General features: G+C 35.6%; 1 protein-coding gene across 1 annotated transcript in view; it reads left to right on the top strand.

Moving 5' to 3' along the window:
• The first annotated feature begins 13 nt into the window (after positions 1-13).
• RLF (RLF zinc finger) overlaps positions 14-15,074 on the top strand; it is an 89,518-nt gene continuing 74,457 nt past the window's right edge. The window contains exon 1 of the mRNA XM_037827582.1: positions 14-258. Within this exon, the coding sequence (XP_037683510.1) occupies positions 25-258 (234 nt within the window). The 5' untranslated portion in view covers positions 14-24. The remainder of the gene's footprint in view (positions 259-15,074) is intronic.

The raw sequence follows: 15,074 nt of genomic DNA, 5'->3' as shown, positions 1-15,074 counted from the left end.
TACGCGCTGCTGGGCCGTGGGAAGATGGCGGACGGAAAGGGAGACGCCGCCGGGGCTGGTACCGGGGCTGAGGCTTCGGTGGCAGCCGGAGCCGGAGACGGAACCGAGACTCTGTCCATGGCTCGGGGTCATCGCCCCGCATCTCCGGCGCCTGGAACCCTGGGACTGCGACCGTGTCTGTGGCAGCTGGAGACTGAGCTGAAGGAGCAGGAGGTTTCGGAGGTCTCATCTTTGAGCTACTGCCGGAGCTTCTGCCAGGTGAGGGGCTGACTGGCTGGCTGAGGACGGCGGGGAGGGGAGGCCAGGGGAAGAGGCTCCGGACCCGTTGCGGTAGCCAGGGCCCGATTGAAAGGCGCCACCTCGAGACATCGCCGCGCCCCCGAGCCGGGAAGGCCCAGCTGAAAAACTCGACCATTGGCCCCCCTCCGCCACTGTCCGACTTTGGTCATTGCCGGGGCGGGTTGCGCTGGGGCAGGCTGAAAGCACGGAGGGCGCCGGCGACTCCCTGGAAGGGCCGTGCCCTGCCGCCGTTGCCTGTGTCCCAGCCGGGTGGTTGGAGCGCCACTGCCTCCTGAGGGATTGATTGCTGATTCTTGCCAGGAGATCATTTTTTTGAGTAGCGTGCAGAACCTTGAACTAGAACACCCGGGTTTTTCTGTATAATCCGGAGAACGTTGGGGCCAGAGACGTATCTTCGGAGTCAGCGTCTTCTGGGCTCCTTAAAGGTATGACAGTTGGCTTTGAAAGGCGCCCTAGGGCTTTCTGATGAGGGATAGCGAAACCTACTAGTTCGATTTTTGCTTGCTTGGTTGGTTTGTTTTTTGACGTTTAATCCTCTCTTTTCGCCTCTTTTGTATTCCTTTGAGGATTGTTATTACCAGGAATGAAGCTGGTAAGCCTTGTGGTGGCTACCGTAAGGACTTGGGTGGAAGAGGATCGGGAAAGATATGTGAAGTCTGGCCTCTTTTGGCAGTTATATGATCATTTCTGTGCAGTAGTGGGGCCTAATCTGTGATTACGTATTTATGGGTATGTTTAGGTCTTCATGGTCGCTTGGAGATTTTTCTCAGTGTTTTCAAGTTCTTTACAAATATTAGTATTTGTCTTTATTTGTACCTCTGCTGTTTTGTTCTATCAGGTTTCGAGTAGTCTATCTTCAGAGAATGCAGAATAATCCTAGTATGTTGGTACTTGGAGTCTTCATGAGTAGTTGAGTGTGCTGATTAAATTCTGGTGTTCCAAAGTATTAACTTGGGGAAGGGTCAGTTTACTCTGGTTGTCTGGAGCACTGAATCAAAAGTTGATTTCTGGTTCCCCTTTAGCTTGATTGCTTTTTGTCTTCCTGTCCTCCCCTCTCTCCACCCCAGAAGCACCTCATCTCTTTGAATGGAGTTTTGTCCTTGCTAATCCTTTTCTTACTTTGTATGGCTCCATTTTTTAATGTTTACAATCTGCATTTCCCTGTACTATTAAATGTTAAATTATTCTTTTCTTTACTAGTATTGATCATTCTTATTTAGTACACTCACTCATTCAAATTTTGCAGACTCTGTAGGATGTTGCCAAGTGTAGGGGAAACATGAGTGAGAAACAGCTCTTATCCTTGATGAGCTTACAGTTGGGGTTGGGATGGCAGAAATGACAGTATTTCCAGTGCAGTTTTGATAATGATGAAAAAGGAGGTATTGGAGAGAGCCCTCATGGGACATCCTAGTGGGAAAGACAATTAACTGGTAAAGAAGAAAAAGGTTAATGGTAATATGTGCTCACAAAGAAGTAACTGGGAGAGGCCAGTTTAGTTAGTGTGGTCAGGGAAGGCTCTGTGGCTAAAAGGATGAAAATGAGTCATGTGAAGGTCTGGGGGACAGGAGAAGAGCATTTCAGTGCCAAAAGGTAGAAAAGGGACACAGAATACAGTGGGAGAAGGCGGAGCTAATTGTACAAGGAGCATTGTTGAGAGGAAAAGAACTGTGAGTTTTTGAGTAAGGTTTCTAAATTTGAGATGTCTTCCTGGAACGATAACTGAAATGAATGTAGCTAGATTCATGCTTGTCAGAGGATACCATATATATGTATTCTGTGTTATACATAGGGTTTGCTGCTCTGATTTTATTTTAACTGAATATTTTAATGTCTTGTGTCTTGGTGACATCTGGAAATATGAGGGCCCAGAAGGATTTTTAAAAGAAAGTACTTCTGTAATTTGTGTGTGTGTTTTGTTTTGTTTTGTTTTGTTGTTTTATGAAATGTTGTTGTTGTCATCTGAAATTTTTCCAGTAGCATTTTTTTGGGCTAATAAATGGAATAAGAAAAGATGTTCCTGTGACAGTATACTGGTAATAGAAAAGCACATCGGATTGGGTGTTAGCTGGGTATTAATTGTTACTACCACTTACTAGCTAATAACCTTGGGCAAATTAATCACTTCCCCAGCTATAAAATGAGGGGGTAGGGATAGTCCTCTAATCTATGACTGTGAAACTGTATCTTGTTTTCTGAACTTTATGTTCTTATAATGCTTCATGCAAGCAGTGGAGTAGAAAGTTTATGTACAGCTCTTCACAATATTGTCACTTGTTTTTCCAGTATCCCAGATAAAATCAACTGCTAATCACAATCTTAGAGTGTCCTTGCTTACAAGATAAAAAAGTAAATTCAAAAAGATTTATGAAGTAGGAAAAATGTCACCATCATTAATTTGGTTGACTAACTCTTGGTTTCACATCTGAAAGGCAGAACAAGATTTATTCATCCACAATCAGAGTTTCTGACATAGTGCTGAGTGTGGCAGTATAAACCTGGTTAAGACAGAATTCTTGTCCTCTAGGAGCACATAATCTGAAAAGCCAGGTAGTAAGCATTACATTATAAAGGGCTGACCTGTGCTCTCTGGGATGCTTAACTACCATAAAAGGTATTTTCATCAGGTGTTTAGTTTAGAGTTGTCCTAGCAACTTCTAAGTAGATCCTTTCTGCAACAGGCTAGGACCATGTTCTCCATCTCTTGCACCAAAGAGATGGAATTGTACCAAATCAAGAAATAAACTAACATATGAAAGGATAGCAACACTTGTCTCATTCTGGGCATATTTTCAGGAGTTTGTGAAGATGATAAAAACGCAACTCTAGAAGTAATAGTTACTGAGAAAAATGGTAATTAGATCAATTTGTATTCAGTTACTATGGGATGTGTTTTTTTGTTTTGTTTTGTTTTGTTTCTTTTCTTTCCCTCAGTTCCTTTTCTGAAAACATTGCCTGCTAGACAGTGTGGGTAAGATTAACTCCAGAAAACAAACTTTCTTTGTTTTGCTGGAAAGTTGCCATTGTCTCAAGTTTTTGCTGTATCTTGGGAACCAAGATTCCTGAAGTTTTACAACTGGTAGCTCCATTTGTAGCACGAATTTCAAAGACTTTTCAAGTAAACTTCATTAACAAATTTGAAATTATTGGGTGAGTGATTAGACTTTGAGACACTACCAAGCAAAGTAATACCAAGCAATTTTATGAGTAAAAAACTATGTACATAGGGAACAATTTTAGGTTCTAGACTAACAGTGACATTATAGAATTTTGAAGGTTAAAATAAGTAAGTACTGCATATTTTTCAATTTTTTCTAGAGTAGTTGACAAGAGCTCTGAGTCAGATCATACTAGCTCTGCCATTTAAACTAGCTCTGTGACCTTGGGCCTGTTATTTTCATTAAACCTCAATTTTCTCATTTGTGGATAGAATAATAATAGTACTTACTCTCCACGTAAATACATTGTTTTGAAGACTAAATAAGACAATCTTTGTTAAAAACAAAACACCCTTTTGCCTCTAGAATTGTCTGGATTATCCAGACTTCTAAGCATTGTATAAAAAGTTCTTACAGCCTTGGTCCCAGCTTGCTTTTCACCTTTACTCCTTTTTGAGGAGTTTTTACTTGGAGTCCATGGACCAAAGTGTGATTCCCGTCAGGCCTATATTGTGATTAAAATTTTGCATCTTAGTGTTCAAGAAGTGCATTATTTTGGGAAAGGCAGTCTTAATTTTCATTTGATTCTTGGAAGTCCAAGACACATTAGGCTTTCTGTAAATATTTATTTACTGACTGATCTCCAAAAGGTCTTTATCAAGATCTCAGACATCATCAAGCATTTTTAAGTCTTTCACATTTGTTTTCCTATTCTACCCTTTTCTCTCATGTTCTGCATTCAGAAATCCTTCTTTAGGTGCCTACTGCAAGTGTCACCTCCTCTGTAAAGCTTTCCCTGATTTCACCAGATAGGTTTCCTCTTATTCATTTGTGTTCGTTTGACACTGTACATAGCTGTAGTCTTAATTCTTGTTGTCACTGTCTTAGTTCAGGCCTTCATAATGTACTTTCTATTGTATCAACCTCTTCACTAATCTTCCTTGCCTCTTGACTGGCCTCACCTACAGTCCATTTTTGTGTTCTTTCTAAAATATAAATAAGTCTTGTTAGTCTCTTCATTCCCTAAAATCCTTCATTGGTTTCTTACCCCAAAAGCCAGATAAGGTTCAGACTCATTAGCCTGGCATGCAAAGCCTTTTAGATTCTGGATGGTCCCCGGCTCCGATCTTTCTATCCTCATTTTTTTGTCCACTTTTCCCATTCCACCTGATGAGCCCCAGGTTCCTCCCTTCCCTGTCTGCCTATTCATCCTTCAAGACATGGTTCAATATTAGTCTTTCAGAAGCTTTCTTTGATTTCAGCAGATAAAAAGAATTAACTGATTGTGTCACCAGTATATTCCATTAACATCCTATCCATAAACATGGTTCCTGATTATTTGTTTGTATGTTTGTCTCTGGCATTGAATAGTAAGCCCAGCAAGAGTAGGGATGTTGTTTATTCTTTTTTGTATACTTTGTACCTAGTAATTAATAAAGGCTGGCACACAAAACTGATTTGTTGAATGAATTAAATTGTAGGAACTTGATACACTCAAAAGATGAGTACTTCAGAAGAATCTCCTAATGTAAAATATAGTAGGTAAAAATTTTTTACAATTTTACCATAAGGAATTATTGTAAAGTAACAGGATAGGAGATTTTGATCCTCCCTTGGAGACATTACTATATATATCAACTTAGCCTACATTAATCATTAATGCACACATTTGCATGTATGGCATATGAGGGGTAGTATTTATGGAAGGAGAGAATGGAGAGGTGTTATAGTATTGAGGAAGAGTTAGCACCCTAGTAGGACAGAGTTTGGAGATTTTGAGATGGGAAGGATCAGTCTCCCTAAGTCCTTGAGATTGGTGGCCATAAAGACTCATTTTTAAAAATAATTTTTAATGTAATAGCTTTCTTCTTGTGCTGCCTTTTCTTGTGATATGTCTAAATAGAAACTAAATGACAGGTAGTTATTATAGCAAAAGTTAGCTTTGGGGAGCATGTGACCAAAACATAGTGTCAATGACCTGTGAAGCACAGTGGAAATTTTGGGTGCTGTCATTTGCTGTGGTACCACTCTGTTTCCTACTGTATGTGTACTAGAGCCCTTAGTGAGTTCTGTCTCTCCATCTCATGCTCTTCTGAAGTGTTAATAAAAAAATCTAAATAGAAAGCCCTGCCTATTTCAAGACTGCAGAGGCATTGGTAAACTGAAATGTGCTTTGAATTGTTTATTTGTTTTATTCCGGTATTGGCTTCTGTCACCTCTCCCAGAGGCCTTCCATGACTGTCATTAACAGTACTTCCCCAACCCTTTCTTCCTCCTGAAGACTGTTTATTTTTTTTTTTTTTAATTCCCTCTCTAGCTCCTCAAGACTGCTTTATTTTTTTTTTTCATTCAAGTTTTTCTTGACATCCTCTAGATCAAGGCATTGTCCTAGTATAGATACCACGCTGAATCAGACCACAAGAAGCACACACTAATGGAGCTTTCATTCTAACCAGAGGAGACAGTGTGTGAGGAAACTAACAGGGAATACAGTACCATGTAGTGGTAAGTTCTGTGGCTGGGGCTAGCCATTTGCCAGATGGGGCTGGAACCCTTGTTTGTGCTTCCACAACACTTCTATCACAGCACTTAGCACACTATGAAAAAGACCTTTTCCACTAAAAGGTAAGCTCTCAAGGGTAGGGCCATGCTGTTTTGATCTTTTTATAGATAATGCTGCTTTTTTTTTTCTTCAAATTGCTTACAATTTCCTAATAGATATGTGGTTATCTGTCTATCTATTTGGCTCCCCAGCTGGAATGTAAGCACCATGAGGGTGTTGAGTGTTTTGTTCACCCAGTGCTTAGAGTAGTCCCTGGCACTTGATGGGTAGTTGGTAAATATTTTTTGAACTTTATCTCCTTTCTTAAATCCTCTACCAGGCTTCTTGAGGGTAGCAAGCAGGTCTTACCTGTCTTTTTCAAGAAATAAGGAAAATTTTTTTCAGCGGGTTTGTGATGCTTCCCAGCTGGGGCTGGATCTTACCATTCTCTGTATCTTGATCACCTAAGAATATAACTTAATTTTTATTTTATCTATGTTTTCTAGGAACTTTGCCTGGTTGTTTATATTCCACAGATATTTAAAGTAATGACTTTTTCCACAGAGTTTGTTTAGCCAAATTGAAGCATTTATTTCAGATGTGATTGAGATGATGTTGGAAAATTTATATATAAGGGATTGAGCAAGATGGCATTAAAAAAAAAAAAGATTCCTCAAACTTGTTGCTGGCATGAAACAAACATATGAAACATTATATGAGAAATTAGAGGGGGTGTTTAACTTGCGCATCTTTTATGTGCCAAGCACACAGGTGGGTGATGTTATTTTCTTTTTACAAATAGAAAACTGATAGCTAGGAAAATGAAGTAACTTTCCCAGAGTCACACAGCAAAGTTCTATGGACTCCAGAGCCCATGCTCTTTTTTCTTATATGAACTTTCCTGTAGTGTGTTTTGTTTTCACCAGTGTTTCACAAGATACATGTATTACTAAATGCTTCTTAAAATAAGGGTTCTCTGAACATGTAAATTGGGATAATGTTGAGATAAACATCTTTCAGTATGCCTTTTATATGTTAAGGTGTCCTGTGACTTTGTCTTTTAGAGAGACTTTTATTAAGTGTGTACTGTTTGCCAAAATTACCAGGTTCAAAACATTTAACATTTTGTCATGTTCTAATCAGCCCCCAAATCACATGCTTTCTTTTCACTGTAGTAAAGCAAAACACGGTGGTTTCTTAACACCACTAATTTTTTGTTTTTACAGAAGTGATAGGTTTACAGAAAAATCATGCAGAAAAGAGAGTTCCTGTATATTCCACCCCCCCACACAGTTTTATACCACTGAGTTTTGATTCCCTAGTTTCAGCCTAAAACATGATTGAGATTTTATGAAAAATATTCTCTCCAAAATGGTTTTTTTTTTTTTTTGGCCTTCAATTTTGACTTTTAAAAAATGTATTTTTTTAATTTGGTAACAGATTTTCTGTTTTAAATTTTTAAGTGTACAATTCAGTTGACATTGAGACTTACAGTATTTTGCTACCATCACCACCATCCATTACCAAGATTTTTTTATCACCCACAAAAGAAACTCTATACCCATTAAGCAGCATTCCCCTTCTCCCCTAGTAACCTATAATCTTTCTGTCTCTGTGAATTTGCTTACTATGTTTCGTATGAGTGGACTCATGCAATGTTTTTTCCTTTTGTATATGGCTTATTTCATGTAGCATAACGTTCATCCATGTTGTAGCATGTATTACCACTGCATTCCTTTTTATGGCTGAATAGTGTTCTGTTGAATGAATATACCACATTCAGTTTATCCATTCATCTGTTGATTGACACTTGGCTTGTTCTCCATCTTTTGCGTGTTGTGAATAATGCAGAACATTATCTGTTTGTGTCCTTGCTTTCTATTCTTTGGGGTATATACCTAAGAATGGAATTGCTGCGTCATTTGGTAATTCTGTATTTAACATTTTGAGGAATCACCCAACATTATTTTCCACAGTGGCTTCACAATTTTACATTCCCACCAGTAAGTACATGAGAGTTCCAATTTCCCTATATTCTTGCTAACACTTGTTATTTTATGTTTTGTTTTCTTTTACTAGCTATCCTTGTGGGTATAAAGTGGTATCTCGTGTTTTTGATATGCATTTTCCCAGTGGCTAATGATGTTGAGCATCTTTTCATGTGCTTTATTGGTCATTTGTATATCTTCTTTGGAGAAATGTCTGTTCAAGTTCTTTGCCGATTTTTTAAATTGGGTTGTTTATCTTTTTGTTGTTAAATTGTAGTAGTTCTTTATATATTCTGGATCTTAAACTCCCCTCCAAAGTTTTTGCAGGTTTTAAATTATACTTATTGTCCCATATGAAAAAGTTTCAATCTATTACAACTTTTTGGAAGCTGAGAATGAATTATATTTCAAGCATATTTTGATTTCAAGGTTTATTCATGTAAGTTTACAACATAGCTAGTTTGGGAACTACTAATGTATTTGTCTGTTTTCCCCCACTTTTGTGCTAGCTCTGATTTCTCTAATGTCTTATGTTTTGGAGTACCTTTCTTGTTTTCTTTGGATGTAATAGCTTATGGTGCTAGTGTTTGATTTTATAGTAATTTTAGTACCAAGGAAATAACCCGAGTATGTCACAGTAATGCCTTATTACTATGGACACTTGTTAAAAGAATTTATTATCTGATATGATAGAATGAATGGTCTAGCTTGGGAACTGCATTTTTATGATCGATTGTTGTATAAAATAGGCATATTTTGAATTGTGACTTCATTTTATCTAATTTTCTTCTTTCAGATACATGAAATACAATATGTTTAAAATATATAAGGTAACTTAAAGTAATAAACTGTATAGTTTTTTGTTTTTTATGACACCAGGCTAATACCTGCTCATTCTAAAGACTTGAAAAAAGATTTTACAGATGCATAAAACAGCAAGTGAAAGTGCCACGTAATATCAAGGGTAATAGTTTGGTGTATTTATCAGATTTTTTGAAAAATGCATAATATAGTGTGTATGAATATATACACAGTAAATTTTTTGATTGTCCAAGCAATTCATGAATACAATCTAATTGTAAAAATTAGAACAATACAAAAGAAGAGAGTAAAAAAGGGGCAAGGTCCTGTCACACGCACCTTTATATTCCAATACTCCTACTCTTTCCTGAGTGGACCATTGTTAACAACTTGGGGATGTATCCTTACGACTTTTCCTGTATGATATGTACAGGTATGTGTACTATTTTTTAGAAAAATGGTGCCAAACTTATGTACTGAAACCTACTTATTTAGCATATGTGGACCTCTTTCCGTGTTGAATACATACAGCTTTGCTGCATTTTAAAAATGCAAAGTATTCTATTACAGACTGCATTGATTTTATATTCTATAGATAGCACTACCTTAAATAAAGCTCTTAATAAAAAGAGCTTTTTTAAAACAATAAAAGCAATGCTCAAGGGAAAAATACGCTACAGAAAAATGTTTAAGGGAGAAGTAAAAGAAAAAGTCTTCCTCCTCCTGTCCTCAATCCCTTTAGTCACGTCCCAGAGGAAACCACTGTTAAGTCTCTTGTGTATCCTTAAAAATGCAAATACACACTCTTAACAGTTTGCTTTTAACTTAATACGGAAGACAATTTTCTGTATCTTTTCATGTTGAGCATGTACCATAATTAATTTAACTATTTGAGTTCAGTTTTGTTATTACTTCACAAATAATGTTGTAGTGACATTCTTAAAAATTAAGCCTTGATTGTTCATATTCTTAGCATACATTCTTGGAATTGAAATTCCTGCATCTAAGAGAATGTTTACTTTAAATGGTGGATACTGGATTACAAAAAGTTGAATATGTACTTCTACCAATAGCGTTTGGGAGTCCATTTCCCTGTATCCTTGCCAACACTGGTATTTATTAAACTTTTTAATATTTGCAATCTAACAGGTAAAAAAATGCTAATTGTTATTTAATCTGTGTTTTTAATAGCACTTGAATACTTTTCATTTGTATTAGACTTAAAATTGTATTTCCTGTGAGCTTTAAAAAAATTTTTTTTTTACATTTCTGTATGTTTAAATTCATTTGATTTTGTTTAATCATTGAGTATGACCATGAATTTTGAAACTATGCTGCCTTGAGTTTCGCAAGGAGTAAAACATATCTTGGAGAGTTATAACATAATTGGAGTTGCAGCCTAATCTGAAGTCATTGGAGTGTGATACAATTTAGTGATTGATGGTGGCTGTGAGAGATTTGTAAGTCTACTCATTTCCAACACATATTTATTGATCTTTTATTATGTACCAATACTACTAGTTTGGGAAAACTTGGTCATAGCTGAATAACTGGAAAGAGCCTAGTGCTTTCCATTAACTAACTTTTTCTTCTACTGTATACCTTTATATATTTTCAAATAAAGTGCTACTGGATAGATACATAACCTTGGGCCACATAATTTTGTCATTTGGGGCCTCAAAATCATGCTTAAATGAGAGGACCTTTAATGTTCCAAAATTATATAATTCTTTTGAAAAATACATGCTATAAGACTATTTTCTAAGTCATCTCCAAACATTTGTCTTGTATATCCTTATTGAAATAAATGAATGTTTATAAGTTTTATTTATGCTATACTATTCTCTTGTATAAGTAATAAAGAAACATGGAAAAATATAAAAGGAATGAGATTTTTAAAAATCCATTTAAATAAAAATATTGATATTATATTTCTGCCTCCTAATGGGTTATCATTTACCCCTCCAGGTTAAATTCTCATCCCATTGGAAACTGCTCTACCTATTTTAACTAAAATTATTTGTTTACGTTAGTTTTTATGCTCACTGTCTTTTCCCTTGTAATAATACAATCTTGATTTCAGTTTTTAAAGGACTTGAAATGAAAATGCTAGACCTCGAGCAAATTATCCTATAAAGTTCTTACAATAAATGTGGCTAAAACATCACATTTGACTCAATCTCATGTTTTATTGTCTTATGAAATTATATACAATAGAAAGTAGATTTGAAGTGAGGTGCTTTTGCTTTAAATCCTCATTCCAGCACTTCGTGATCTTAAAACTTGCTTTGGATGTATATTATCTATAAAATTGAGGTAATAGAAAGCTACCCCATAGACGGTTATGGGTATCAAATGGGACAGTATAATACTGCCCTTAGTATAGCCTTGGGCAAAAGATAGGTGCCTGGTATCCAATTTCTTGATTTCCTTTCTATCCTGAATATTGTTTCAAAGAAGTGTTTCATATAGAGCAGCTTTCCTCCAGTTTTTTCCTCAATGTATAGCCCTTGAAAGAAAAAGAGCATTTGCTAGCATGGTTTTGGATTCAGAGAGTCTGGGGTACACTTTGTAGAATGGGAGTGTAATTTATAGTGAATTCTCTTACAGTGAAGCAATATGGAGGGATGCCCTTTGGGTTGCAATCAGTGGATCATTCTGTATGAAATCTTTTTAAATTCATTTGGCTTTTGGCTTTATTAACTTGGTTTATTTTTTGATATTTAAATTATGTATTTGGTTTTATTGCAATACGCATATATATCAAAAGTGATTTGATTTTGAAACACATCGTTTTAGAGTCCTTGGGGAAAATGTGGCCATTTTTTATAGACTCTTATGTTTGAGTAAAGAACTTTAGAATTCATCTAGCCCATTACCTTACCAGCTTAAATCTTTAAAGGGGGAAACTCAGTCTAGGATGTCAGCTTAGGATAAAAATAGACTGTAATATCAATAATGTTCTGAATTTTGGCATAGCTATTTACCACCAAACAAAAAAATTCAGGTCTAGCATGTCACGGTAATCTCATGTGACCACTCTTAAAAATATGGTTAAATTTCCACACATGCAGTTTGTTTGTAATGCAGTTCTCTTCCTTAATAGAGTTTGAATTAACAGTGAGAATTTGGAATTAAATCTACTTAGATGATTTTGTTGTAGTATACATGCACATTTCACTGTTGGCAGAGATGTATCTGATAAACTGTCTTAATTAAACTTTGAAAATAAGTTGGCAAATCCTTTAATAACGGTACAGAGCATCAAAAATAAATAATTATAGGGTCCCTGCTATGTGTTAGTCAGTGTGCTGGGTTCTGTTCTAGAGTGATGAAAAAATAGGCATGGTTCGTATCTTCTGTCAGTTTATTGTCTAATGGAGGAGATAAACATTAAACAGTTTATATGTTACATTTCACATTAAGGAAGTAACTGAAACTGTGGAACCTATAATATTCTTTGAAATTTGCTCTCTAACTGCTTGTTAAATTGCACTTGGAAAGTTTTTACTTCTATGTATATATGTTGTATTCTACAATAAAAAATAATTTTAAAAAAACTTAAAACATTAAACAGTTTTTCAAATTAAGTTTGCTTATGGTGCAGTAGAGCAGTAGTCAGTATTAGAGAATCATGTGTATGTATCTTACCTTCCAAATAGTTTGTCCTTAGATAATGGGAGCATAAGTAAAACAATTCCCAGTAGGCATTGAAAATAACTGTTGCCCTGAGGTCGCATACTAATTTTGAAGTCTAATACAAACAGTTTTTGAATAAGCAACATTATTGCTCCTTTCCAGTTAGTACAGATTATTAGAAGATGATTATCCGTGCCTCTTTTCTACAATCCACTTCATTTAGTTTTGTTGCCTACTAAACAGTCGAAGCAAGTGTGTGATTAAGAAGGGAAAAACCTACTAATTTAAGAGAGAGCAGAAATGGGGAGAATCCATCTTGTATTAGATGAGGCTTTTATAAGATATTTTAGATTTGGAAAAGCCAAAAATTATGTATGTTTTGGCCATCCCAGAGCCATAAACTTTGGATCCTTGGAGATTATTACAAAGAGTATGAAAATGTTTGCCTCCTAATATAGGCATTAAGTGATGCAATTATGTGTGAATTTTATGTTTTGTGTATTTCAGTATTTTTTCAAATAAAGAGGTAGAAAACAGTATCCTATTTTATAAAGCAATGATTTATAGAAAAAGTGTTGAAAGGCAATCACTAAAATATTATCATTTGTAATGTTTGAGTAAAGAATTAGTGGGGACGTTGATTTTATATTTTTGTTTTTTGTACAGTGTGTACTTTTTACCACGTTACCCTTTTAAATTAATTTTTGCTTTATGAACTGTTGTTTCAATATTTGTCTTTGCCCAAGTTGGAGCTTCCGTTTCCTGGCTCTTATGCCTTTTTCTAACACCCTTGTTTTTTGCTGGGGGTGGGGTGGGGTGGGCATTGAGTATGGGGAGCTACCAGAGGGAATACCTTCTAAAGGCTTCCTGAGTAGGTCTCCCTTCTCCTGATTGTGTTAGTCTTGCTGGATATGGGAATCTAGATTGAAAATCACGTATTTCAGATATGCAGTGTAGTGAAGGGGTAAAATAATGGGGACCCTTGTGCCAACTATTCAACCTAAGGAATAAAATAATTTAAGCTACTTACATGTCCCCTCACAAAAATCATCTACTTTTCATCACCATCTGATTTGTGTATTTAATCATATCTCTGCATCTCTCTTTACTTTGTATTTGTGCGTTTTTAAACAGTGTGTAGTTTTATATGTTTTTTAGCTTTGCTTAAATGTTATATAGTATATATTCTTCTGAAAGTTTTTTTTTTTTTAACTCAGCATAATGTTTCTGAGGTTTATCTATATTGGTGTGTAGCTTTGGTGCATTCATTTCTCACTGGTGTGTAGTATTTTGTGTGTAAATATATTAGTTTATTTGTCCATTCTTTTGTTGATGGATTTAGAGGAATTTGCATTAACTGCTGGGCTGAATAGCCTTCCAGTGTATTTTGGTATGTTTTGCAAGAATTTCTCTCGGGTATATATGTAGAGTGGAGTGCAGTCTCCATAGATAAGTCTGTCTTTGACTTTTAACAGCTTCTTGCCAAATTGTTCTCCAAAATTTGTACCAGTTTACACCAGCTAGTAGTTTATGAAGGTCATTATTGCCTCATTTTCATCAATACTTGGTATTGTTAATTGCAGTCATTCTAGTGGGTGGATTGTGGTATCTCATTGTCCTTTAATTTGTTTTTTTCTGGTTACTATTGAGGAGTTGCTTATCTTTTTAATATATTTATAGCTATTCAGATTTCCTTTTCTGTGAATTGCTTTTTTTTTTTGCTCATTTTTTAGTTGGGTTATTTGTCTTTTTCTTACAGTTTTTATGAAATTATGTATTCTGGATACTATGTGCTTTAGAATTATCATTTCTCCTGTTTATCTTTCTACTTTTTATATTTTCTGTGTGCCCAGAATTTTGCATTTTATTGTAGTAAAAAAAAAAAAAAACATGGAAACTTAAAATTTATTTAAATTTCTTTTATGGTATTGTGCTTTTATGCCCTTTTAACAATGGTGTATTGTTTTTTTTTTTTTTTAAGGAACAGCTTTCCTGAGGTATTATTGACCTATAATAAACTGCTTATATTTAAAATGTACATTTTGATAGTTTTGACATGTCTACACCCATGCAACCATCAACATAATAAAGATAACCATCTCTCCTAAAGGTTTTTTTTACACACACCCCTTTTTTTTATTAAAGAAGTTACATTAATGTGGTACATGTGTTAAAACTGATGAAAGTGATTTTTATAATTGTATTATTAGCTATAGTCCATGGTTTACCTTAGAGTTCAGTTTGTGTTATATTGTTGCTTGGATTTTTTTATTTTTATTCTAGTAACATATGTAACCTAAAATTTCCCTTATTAACCACGTTCAAATATATAACTGAGTGCTATTAATGACGTTCACAGTGTTCACTACCATCCATTACCAAACTTTTCCATCATTCCAAATAAAAGCTCTATACAATTTAAGCATTAACTCCCTATTACCAACCTCCACCCTATCCCCAATAACCTGTCTTTGTACCCCTTTTTAAAATCCCTCCCTTTCACATACCCCCACCCCCACCCCACACATATCCCACCATCCCCAGCTACTGATCTACTTTCTGTCTATAGATCAATTTGCATATTGTAGAATTTTATGTAAGTAAAATCATAGTCTCTTTTTGTTGTCTTGCTTCTTTCACTCAGTA

Source organism: Choloepus didactylus, chromosome 2 (genome assembly GCF_015220235.1).
Source record: "Choloepus didactylus isolate mChoDid1 chromosome 2, mChoDid1.pri, whole genome shotgun sequence".
Classification (NCBI taxonomy): domain Eukaryota; kingdom Metazoa; phylum Chordata; class Mammalia; order Pilosa; family Megalonychidae; genus Choloepus; species Choloepus didactylus.
This window is presented reverse-complemented; position numbering and strand designations above follow the sequence as displayed.